Here is a 12010-nt window from a genome sequence, read left to right on the forward strand (position 1 = left end):
ATTTTTTGTCTTTTGTTTGGTTGCTATTCTTGGTTTGACAATGATCTAAAACAGTAAGTCATCTGAAGAAGCATTTTCTCATCTTTATTGTGTCAGAAAGGGAGGGTACAGCTCTGCTATCCCATTTATCTCAGCTTACCCATCCTTGACTATATTGGTGATTGCTGCCCTTTGTTAGCTGCAAACATTGTACGCTTATCTTATTAATAAAGGGGATGCTAATGTCACAGCCTTCAAATTGTGACTTTAACTTGAACATAAAGACTATCTGTTTCAGTTGGCTGATGGCTAATTGGACAGAGGTCAACTCTGACTTCCAAGTGCTCTAGATCCCCAGGAATGACTAAATCAGAAAAATAAATTGCGTAGTTGTATTCATCAGTAGCCACAGATTGAACTTTGGTGACTGAAAGGCTAACTGAATGTTAAGTTTGGTGCTATTAGAGGGCTGAAACGAGAAAAGGATGTTATAATACTAGAAATGAGCTCATGTTTCAACTCATGTATTCTGCTGTGCACTTGTAAGGCTTACAATACTGCAACTGTGTCCCAGGGTTATTTTTAGTTGATCAAGTTTGAGATGTAAGACTCTGCCTTTATCACTTTTTGGGAATAGTCATACTGTGTGATTCATTCTGGCTTTCTGTTCAAGCTGTGTTATTTTAATGACTTTCAGTGACTGTTATACATCTGTGATCTAATGTAGAGTGTAAGTATTCAAAGAGAAACATTTACTTGGAGGCATCTGTGTCTTTTCTTTTCTTCTTATACTCCTATTAATTTTTTCCTCCTCTTGTAAGCTGTTTGTCTCCTTGATACACTCCCTGAGGCCATCACTAGCCAAATAAAGCAACGGTCAACATCATAGCTTCACCCACATTGAATTGTTTCCATGTGACCTGTCTTTTATGGTCTATTAAAGGGTAAAGAGAATGGTTTTACTGGACTCTGTGCTCATTCACCCTCAAATATGCTTGTCCAGAACATCAATGACACCCATTAGCTGGAGGTTAGCATTCATCATTACTGTAATTCATTACGCAACAAATGTTTCTTTATTTAGTGTCATATCTTTTCACCCTTTAGACTGCTTCTGAAAGATTTAGATTCACAAGTCAAGTGCACAGAATATTATATATGAGATTAAAAAGTTGGAAAAATGAGCCAAACAGCCTCATAAAGATGGTTGGCAGCTAATAACCCCTGTCAGAAGCAGGCGACTCCCCCGTACAGGTTATGAGCACCATCTGGGTCTCTCAGAGAGCATGGTAGTAATGTAACCTCAGCTAGTTTGCATGGAGACATCCTACACATCTTCCCCAGCAGGGTGGAAGAAAACTCAGAGGTTATGTAGATGAGTCAGTCTTTTACATACATGCTTTTCTCCCACGTAGGGGCAGACAGATGGAGACGTGCAGTCGAGCGGGTTCGTGTGTGTAGGCTGGGTTTGTCCACTGGATATCTCGACTTGAGTAGGGAAATTAGAAGAAAGAAGTACTCTCAGAGTGAAGATGAGAGATCCCCAAGAGGCCAGCAAAACAGTTTACATAAGATGTGTAGTTTCATCATCAGAAGCCCAATTATTAGTGTAGCTATGTGTAGTAACAAGTTTGTCCTAAGCCTCTTAATGAAAGGTCAGCCAACTGAGGGGATCACTTTTCCTGGATTATGAGACTTTTCTTTGAGATGAGCTGCCAAATGACATGCAAATACAAGTCACAAGTCACTCATTCATCATATTCTTCTGCTGCGTTGTTTGCTTGGTTCATCGTTCTGGCCTGCTGGCTCCAGTATGCATTTCAGATGAAGCAGAACAGGGGTGTAAAAATCTCACCTTGAACTAGCAATGTAGAAAAGGGGCTTGCACGTCTTTGGCTGTTGACTTAGGGTGTTGCTGTTGCTTGATGAAGAAAAAGAATTGTGATAAGTATTCAAAATATACATTGACACAAGTGGTATAAAAGGGAGGTTAAAAATTGTGAAGTGAACCTTTGATACAAAATAATAGTTTTGTCAGCGGTGACACGTATGTTAATGATGTTGACTATGAATGTGTGTAGAAACCACATCAGACAGAGCCAAAAAGGATATGTCTAAGACATCACCACTGATGAGGAGACTGTGAGACTGGTTTCGTCATTAATGGCATTGCCTCTTGACTGTCACTGGCAAAATCTGCAGTTTTCAAATGTGTGCTGAATCAGCACTCCGCCAGCATAAGCCTTTCAGCTTGGTGCTAAAGCTACAGCCACTTCGTATAAATAGCCATTGTTAGGATTCTGACTGTGTAAAATGTGAGATCCAAGAACTTTCTCCTTCTTTCTCCCCCTGTAAACACTGAAAAATGACACCAGTGATGGCATTTTTAATCTGTCATTAATGTCGTAGCAGCTGCTCAGCTGTCGCTGCTTCATCTTCTCTGTGCTTAATGGCAGATCTGCCATGCCACCTACTGTTTTGGGATGTGTAGTCTAATGAGGAAGTAATTTATCAGTTAATACTTTATTAATGTAATAACAAAATTCTGTAAAATATTTCTAATATTGGATGATAATTTATCTGTACATTATATTTAATGAATCCTATTCATAACCTAAACTTCGGCCCAAACGGCTCAAAATGCTAGTAATGGTATCAAAGAGTGCATGTGTTTATGAACCAATCAAATACCATTCTGTTATTGAAGGCTATTAAAAGTTAGGTAAGTTTTGCCTCATAAATTATTGCCTCTTACTTGTTTCCCTCTTAAATGAAGCTATTGCACTGTTCCAATGATGCTATCCATTAGTTTGTAGCCTTTATGAAGACTTTTCTAACAAGCCTGGAACTCAGGTGACTTTTCAGGGACTTTATAAATGCATACGTTCCATTTTTAATCCATTTTGAGTCCTATATTGCTTTGTAGGGCCTGTCAACCAATGGCAGGCTGGCTCATAATGGTGAGAAAGAGAGAGAGATAGTGCCTGTGATGTGGTCCCTTGTGTCACTGATATGTTAATATTTTACAGCAAAACTCACAAAAATCAGCAGGACAAACAACATGAAGTGTCACAGAGAGGCTGTACACTGCAGTTCTACCTGTTGAGAATGTTCTGAGTTTTCCACAGCACAGTCATTAGAAAGTTTATACTAGTATTGGATTGGTAGTCAGTGTCAGCTGATACTCAATGCTCTGGTCTGAAATCTGGTATTTGGGAAGCAAAAAATTGTATCAGAACATCTCTAAATAAAACCAAAAGAAAATCAACAGGTTAAATGATTTTCTCAAGAGGTCTATAAGTTTGACGTTTAAGTGCTTTGTGGGGCTGCGAGAAACGTAATTGGCTCATCATGTTGAAACAGGGTTAAGCAATTTAGCCATGAATTAATCTGCAATTATAACCCTAATTATAACGTTCACTACTTTTATGCAAAAAATCTGAGGTTGGAAGTTAAATGCTTTTTGATAAGTAAAAGTGGTGCTTTTTGTCTAGAATTAATGAAAGGGTAAAAAATGTAGTGTTTGGGGTTCAGATAGGACAGAAATTCTAATTTTAGCTACGGAAATATCACCATTTTATGCCAGAGTTCACTGATCTGATTTTATGGGTAATACATTCACTTCAGCTCAATAAAATTGGAGGCATTCCTTGCCTGTATGTATTAGTAATTTTACCATATATCTGTGGACACTTATTGCATGTCCAACACTGTCACTTTAATGGTTGTACTTTAAAAGTTGCATCACCAACTAAACATCAGCCAGAAAGGCAATGAACCACAAGGTTATTCAGTGCCCTCACAGACAGCCCGAATGTCAAAAAAGGGCCACCAGTAGTGCAGAAGAGTGGGCACACACCCCTCCAGGCTGCAGAAGAGTGACTGGCTGAGTCTCCAGAGATGGAGCTGTCTATAGACTGGGCTGGCTGGCTGACACAGATACGTTTGTTAAACAAGAGAGAAGTAGCACTGAAATGGAGGGTCAAAGAAGATGAATGCTGGTTCTGGGTATGTCGAATCCATCTGCTGCCATCATGTAAACATATTAGTCATGGAGGCTTGCTAGCATGTCACCTATATAGGTGACAAAATGAACATAAAGTACATAAAATGGATCCATGCAAAAAAATTGTGTAAAAATGCGCACAGCAGTTTATGTGGCCATGCTCATGTGCACAAACGCATGCAGACACACAACACACACACTTTAATAAAACAGTGGTGACATGAGTCAGAGTGTCAGCTCTTGGAGCCCAATGGGAGAAAGCACAATGTGTGCTTAGGAGGATGCAGCACAGTTACACAACCACAGCTGGTCAGCATTGCAGAGGTCGATGCTGGAGGTAAACCTAAGGGCAGATGTGCTCATGTTTTGCATAACATGTATATCATCAAGCATCATTCCAGAAAGAAAACTCTAGTAGCATTGTGCATTGCTTGCCAGGGTTCACTCAGAGATTTTTAAAGGTTAAAACAGCAAGAGTCTTCCTTCTCTGGTGTTACGGCTATGGCCGTATTGTATTGCCTGTGTTTTGTATTTTGTATTGTTCTTTTGTGTTTGAGTGAGAGCCCTGTTGTCATGTGGATCTTCGTCTTGTTTTGTGTGAGAGTGAGTCCTCTGTTCGTCCCGTGTGTTTCTGAGTGAGTGTGCGGTCTATAGTGTGAGTGAATCTTTGTTGTGTCCACGTGGTGCTGCGTAATTGGCCAGTAGGGTGGCAGCAAGGAGACGCGGCCCTGGTTGGTTCTCCACGTCTTTAAAATACGGCGGCCTGCAGTTGACGGGGAGCCTAACTGACGGCAGCACCTCTTTGTTTCATCCCAGACTCCAAAGATTTATTGATAATAGTGTTTTCGTAGTAGTTTAGTACAGTTTAGCCGTAGCTTTGATTTTGTTTTGTAGTCTTACTTAGTCCCTTTTGGTCATTGTGTTTTTGTTGGATAAATTTTACTTTTGAGAGCTAGATCACCTCCTTAGTTTGAATCCAGTCTTTTTGTTTGAATTTACAGCCTATTGAGTGACCTGTTTAATTTAAAATATTGTAAATAAACTTTGTTAAACTTCCTTAGATACTGCCTGTTAGTTTGGGGACTGGGAAAAACATTTACTTTTCAAAAATATTATGTTAGTTACCTTTCCCCTAGACCGGTGCATAACATCTGGACAGCCAGATAGAACAGCAGCCAACAAGACAGGCATCTCAGGAATAGTTGAGAAATTACCTTTTAACTGAATATCAATGCCAAAATACTGAACTGCCAAAACACACACCCTTTGGCACATCAACCAGCTTCTCTCATCAAATCAAACAGCAGCAATGTTGGCAGTCATTGGGTAGTTCTGAATGAACATATGAATACAGCGAACAGATATTTGCAATCCCTCGAGCATGGCTTGCTGTAATAATAAAATGTGCACTGGGTAGTAGTGGTTCAACACATCATGGTTATATTAACCAACATCCAGGACTCAGAACACACGAGATCCTTTCATCACAGATCGCTGAAAATTATCATTGTAGTGTGAAATGATTTTTCTGCCAATAAATCCTCGTGCAGAGTCTCAGAGAATAAAGCAGCGCTGAAGACGTACTAAGGTGCCATGGATATCTACTGTACACATGTGACAGTCTAATCACTTTTCACACAGGAAAGGGTTGTGAAGTGTTAATGTTACAGGATGGAAAATTTGTACAGTATGTAGCTTTACAAGCATACTGTTATCTAAGAACCTGCTGTAGTCTGCAGATGTAAACTTGGAGACATACAGTCTCCTTTGATAGCAGTGTGTTTGGTTAAGAAACTGAAATGCATGATTCCGATTAAGCTGGCTGCACACTGGACTATTTGAAGTCCGATTTGTCTGGTCACGGTATCTGAGCATGCAGATGAAAGTCAGTGTTTTGGTCCTTGGTCCTCCAGGTCTTACTATACTCTTATGAAGCCTGGATGTTGACTGATAGCCAGAAACACCAGCTGGAATCCTTTGTGACGACTTCCTTTTGGTGCATTTTTGGATATCAATGGCAAGACCATGTGTCCAATGCTGATGTGCTCAGGAGAGCAAAGATAGGAAAGATCAGCTGCTAGATACATGAGTGGCTTCTTTGGGCACCTGACACACTTTACCAGGTCTGATCCAGCTCACCACATACTGGGTGCCTGGGAACTGGTGGGTATGACTCAGCCTTGGGAACGGCCGCTTTAAATATATGGGCAATTACTTTATAAATGGGTGTGTGGTGTCTTTATTTACTAATGTCTGTATTTACTACTCCAGATCTAGTCAGAGCCTGCCAGATACAGAATGATCTGCCAAATCAGGGTGCCTCCTTACTTATAAACTAACAGTAACAAATGAGAGTCAGCAGGTAGCATCATCAACCGAATTTTGTGTACTTTTACAAAACACAACTTTACCATCTTCTCAGCTAGGGTTTCATCCACATTTCATTCATGTTTCTTTGACTGCAAAAACAGAACGGCAGCCAGACTGTCGGTCCAGTTGTCCTTCATATTTGTTGTTCTTTGGACATGTTCCCGGTGCATTTTGGTCTCCACCAGGGTTGCACCTTTTCTCCAATTCTTATTTGTTATTTTCATGGATAGGATCTCACGGCACAGTCGGGGGGAAGATTTCAGCTTCAGGGAACTAAGAATTTAATCTCTGCTGTTTGCAGATGATGTGGTTCTGGCTTCCTCGGCTGGGGACCTCCAGCAGGCTCTGGGGCAGTTTGCAGTTTAATGCCAAGCAGCTGGTATGCGAGTAAGCCCCTCCAAGTCTGAGACCATGGTCCTCTGCCAGAAAACGGTGGATTGCTCTCTTCTGGTGGGGAGTGACTCTTTGCCTGAAGTGAAGGAGTTAAAGTATCTCTGGGTCTTGCTCACAAGTGAGGGTAGAATGGATCACGAGATTGACAGGCAGATTGGTGCTGCATCAGTAGTTTTGCAGGTACTGTATCATACCATCCAGAGGGATCTCAGGTAGAGTCACTACTCCTCCCTATCAAAAGGAGCCAGATGAGGTGATTCAGGCATCTGATCAGGGGGCCTCTTGGTCACCTCCTTGTGGAGGTCCTCTGGGTACATCCAACTGGAAGTAGACCCCAGGGCAGACCCAGAACTTGCTGGAGGGATTATATATCCCATCTGGCCTGGGAGCGCCTCTGAATCCCTCATGAGGAACTGGAAAACATTGCTGAGGAGAGGGACATCTGGGTTGACTTACTTCGCCTGCTGCCACCGAAACCTTCGGATAAGCAAAAATAGAAGATGGATTTGGCTCCCTACTAAAGTCCTGTTTGATCACGCAAGTTTATATGAGATCATGTGCTAGGACTCATTGCCGTGAAGCTGTCATTAAAAACAATAAGTGTAGGGTCTTCTTGGTCGGTCCAATCATCAATGTATACAGTCCTTAAAATAATCCAATCAGTGGCTTAAACCTGGGATTCAATCCTAAACTTGAATTTTGTAATCAGTTGCACCCCTACTGGAAAGCGATGTTTCAATCAAACTACAACATGCAGACAATAAGTCAGGTGAGGTCAGGCCATGTATGAGAGCATATATACCTGTGCGGCACTTTGCCGTGTCAACCTTGACTCTGCACTGCTCTGACCTGCTGATGGCCATGGTACAGATCTGTGCCAGGCCCATGCCCAATCTCTCCAGGTATCCTCCCAGCTGCACCCTCCACAACAAATTCTACTGCCCCCAGCATCTTGACCAGCCCACCGGGCCCTGTGCACCCAGTATGTGGCAAGCTGGATAAAGACAACACTGCTTTTATAACTTTTTTTGTTTGTTTATAAAGGGAATTTGGAATGAAGTCTGCTTGTCTGAGAGTTAGATCTGATGGATTTTTACTATTATAATTGTATTATTCATGTTATTATTTGATTCATCATCAATATTCTAATTAGTACATACATGCGAGTGGAGCTTGAAATGAAATTGAGATTGAATTTCCAGCTGCTGTCTTTTATTCAAATTGCATGCATGTTGAACAATGACCACTAGGGATCAGACTTTTATGCTTAAAGAGAAATCACACAGAGAGCTAACTGAAAGGAGTGTGGGAAGGTAGACTGAAAGTAAGGGTGAATTTCAAAAGGCAAACTGAGAAGAACAGTATGCTGAAACATCACTGGACACAGGGTTACTTATACAACTGTAATTTATTTTCAGGGGCCCTACTTAAGATCCTATCTACAGGAACAAAATAGGTTGATGATAAAATATTGTCTTTAATCAATAAATAAAACACTGACAGCACTTGACAGATGAGATTTGAGGTTTGGCAACCACAAAATAAGCCAATTAATTGAAGCACACTAGACTCTCCGTGCCAAGCAATGGTTGAGTCAAACTGGCAACAGTTACATCTATTTCTTCCTTTAGTTGGCAAACAGTACAAGACAAGCACAGACACCCAGACCTTCACATCCCAAGCTATTCAATAATATAGATTTAATCTTTTAATTTGATGCCTTTTTGATATCAGTCTCAGAAAAAAATAATTAAAAAGTGACCGTGTATGAAAGAATGGATAGTTTACACATAATAAAGAAAAAGCCATCTTCTCTACATCTACTTTCTAAGATATGTTTGATTTTAGGCATAAAAGGACAAAAAGACACTAGACTTGTGCTTGTAATGTGTTGTTTTGTATGTTTCTTGCATCTGTGTTTAGCGGAGACAGACAACTCTCAGAGGCTGTTGGACAATGATTCATCTCAGCACCTGAAGGTGAGAGAGAGACAGCGCTTTTTTGAAGAGGTCTACCAGCATGATATGGACAACTACCTGCCCTCCTCTCACCTGCAGATTGACTGCAGGAAACGTGAGTGACCATTTCTTCATGGAATTCTGTCATTAGGACAAAGTGTCACATTAGAGCCTCCAATTCTTTAACTTTATTCATATAGCAGGATTAAATAAACAGACACCTACAGTGTGCTTTAACAGTCAAAGCAAAGCAGGAAATCGGGAGGAGAAAAACAGATAAGCGTACAACTAAACAGAGAGATTTCCTCTTTTTCCAAAAAGTTTTCTTTGGGAGTTGAAACTTCTTTGAATAAGTGTTGGATATAGGCTGCCATCTACAGGCAAATTTGTGATTTTTCATAAAATCATAACTGATGGATGTGTGTTAGATTTTAGAAAAGAACATGTTTTGCGTTGTGTATGTTCTTGAATAGGTGTGCATAAAAGTTGATGAAATTAAGATTAAGATTTCATGAAATGCTTTAGACCTAAAAGTGCATATTTATGCTGTTCTGCCTGTATGCAGCCCCCATGGGAAGTATCTCTTCTATGGAGGTGAATGTGGATGTTCTGGAGCAGATGGACTTGATGGACATCTCTGACCAGGAAGCCCTTGATGTATTCCTCAATTCAGGATCTGGAGTAGATGACGGACAGCTAGCATCTCCACTACCAGGTACAATCAATGCCAATTAGGAAAGTTTGATCTGCTGCCAATGTCCTTTCACAAAGTCACTTTCTAATCAAATCCCACCCAAGGAATAAGAGCTGTTTTTACACATGCATCCCAAAATACAGGCTCTCGTTCAGCATATTCCCAAATTCAATGAATCAGGTCCATGAAGGAGTGGACTGACTGACAGGAAACATAATGAAGCAGTTTCACAATATGCACAGGGCTTGCACCATTTATAAGCTACACAGCTCACAGTCACGTGACATAAACTTTAACACCCCCTCCAACACGCTCTCAATAAATTTCCTCACGTTAAGTGTGTAACTAACACACATACTAACATTAACAACATGTCTAATTCTTACAGTCACAATTTTTACAGGACATTACAGGCAACAGAAGCATTATCACATAGGTCATTACAGAAAAAAAAGAAAAAATCCACTACAACACCTGCTGATGACAGAGCAAATGGCCAACCGGTTGAATGCCAGACAATGAAAACTTCTACATTACACTGAAACACATTGCTTTAGTTTTGGTGCAAATGAGAAGAATACCATACCTTTAGCCTACAGTGATATCACAGAAAGATGGCAACACCACACCTGCTGCATTTAGCTGTTTGACTTCTTGATCAAAGACTGTTGTGGAGATATGGAGCTAAACTTTTTTTTTTTTTTTTTTGAGCAAAACTTTGAATATGTTAGGAATGTGCAAGCAGGGTTGGATGTTTTGTCACTTGGGCAGGAATAAAAAATGCTTCAGAGACAAAAGGCACAGCACTGATCTTTACTGTGTCAGTGTACATAGGTTTAAGCTCCTGTAAGGAACTTTTGGCTTGAACTGGTTCTGGCGCCTGATGACTTGTCTATTTGCTTATCTTCAAATGCACCTGTATAAACTGTGTGTCACACTGAGTCTTTGGCGTAACCCCATGTACATGGGTGGCCCAGATTCAAGTCTGTGTTGTAGCTCCTTCCCAGCCAAAGGTTGCTTCTTAGAAATATTAGAAATATTTACTCTTGTTCACTTTTGCTGACTTAAAGAGACACCAGCAGTCATCTCAGCCTAGTTCATAGCCTGCTAAAAACTCCTAACAGTAGTTATAACTTAGAATTTAAAGTATAATGTTCACATATAGCCAGGCCTGTCCACAGAATTGGCTGGGCCCCTGAAAACCCTAGTGAATGGGCCCTCCCCTGCTGTGTTTTTTCAATATCATAAGTGGCACTGGTGCTAGCATCCTGGCTAACAGTTACCACCTTTTGGTGCTGTTCACTCGTGCCACTTTTAAACCCATTTTCATCACTTTCCCCACCCATTTAGCCATATGTTGCCACATTACAACCATTTTTGCCACCTTTAGACTATTTTTTACTCATTTCTAACCTCTTCGGCTATCCATTTTGTCACTGTGACTACTTTTCACCATTTACTTAGCCATTTTTGCCCCTTTTTCTCCTTTCTTAAACAATATTTTCTGCTTCATCCAATTTGTGCCACTTTTAACTATTTTTTTTAAATATATTTCACCCTTATTTAGTAGGGTAACACACATTGGGTTGAACACATAGCACATCATGGCATAGCTATGAAATCTGAAATCTTTCCTAATGGTTTAGTTCTATGTGCCCATCCACATTGTTAGCATGACCAAAAAAGGTAATTCTGTTTTAAGAAAGAGATTTACATTTTGAAAATGCTATGTTGTACTACAGCATAAATAAAAAGATTCATTTTTGTTGCTGTGGTAAGAGTGGCTATTAGACAGGCTGAATATAAAATATGGTTATCACAGATTAACTTTACAATGGACCATGGTTTTCCTGACCTCCATGGGCCCCCAATTAGCTGGGCGCCAGAAAGCTTTCCCTTTTATCCCCCCATATGAGCAGACTTGCATAGAACTCATTTATTTGAGATGATGTAAAAAAAAAAAAAAGATTTGTAAACTATGTATAAAATTTTGTGGCAGAAGTATCTTATTAAACCCCTTAAACTAGGATTATCTTTTTTTTTTGCTTGTTGAGACTCCAGCTTGCCACCTTTACACAAACTGCTTTTTTCCATGACAGTCAATACAAAAACAACTTTCAATTGCAATGCCATGCCAAGACCTTGTTTATAACTGGTATAGCCTTTTCTGTCAGCCATGCATATGAATTCCAATCATGGCAAAGATTGAGCAGTGCAGGTGCACCCTGCTGATATAATGAGCGCTGACAAAACAGGTGCAGAAATCCTCTCTCTCTCTGTTTTCAGAGGGTGAGGACGAAGAAGAAGAGGAGGAGGATGATGAAGATGCAGAGGTCGTTTACAGAGAGCGGGCGCCTTTGAAACGGCAGCACGAAGTGCAACGTGGCTCTCGCATGTCCTCGACATCCTCTGGATCCAGCGATACCAGCGAGGGTGGGGCAGACACACCTGTGATCCAGTCCGACGATGAAGAGGTGCATGCCGACACTTTACTGCTCACCTCTGTCCCTCATACCAGGGATGAAGAAACAGAGGAGGAGGACGAAGATGAAAGATGCCTTGGAAGTAAATCTTCTTAAAGACTGAATTTTACTCTATGTGGAGATAAAC

At 40.6% G+C, this 12010-nt stretch overlaps 1 protein-coding gene across 1 annotated transcript in view; it reads left to right on the plus strand.

Moving 5' to 3' along the window:
• The first annotated feature begins 7609 nt into the window (after positions 1–7609).
• Positions 7610–12010, plus strand: part of cdh26.1 (cadherin 26, tandem duplicate 1) — a 43502-nt gene continuing 39101 nt past the window's right edge. Inside the window, exons 1-4 of the mRNA XM_041798746.1 lie at positions 7610–7730; positions 8672–8821; positions 9272–9421; positions 11687–11965. Of these exons, the coding sequence (XP_041654680.1) occupies positions 7610–7730; positions 8672–8821; positions 9272–9421; positions 11687–11965 (700 nt within the window). The remainder of the gene's footprint in view (positions 7731–8671; positions 8822–9271; positions 9422–11686; positions 11966–12010) is intronic.

This window comes from Cheilinus undulatus, linkage group 11 (genome assembly GCF_018320785.1).
Source record: "Cheilinus undulatus linkage group 11, ASM1832078v1, whole genome shotgun sequence".
Taxonomy (NCBI): domain Eukaryota; kingdom Metazoa; phylum Chordata; class Actinopteri; order Labriformes; family Labridae; genus Cheilinus; species Cheilinus undulatus.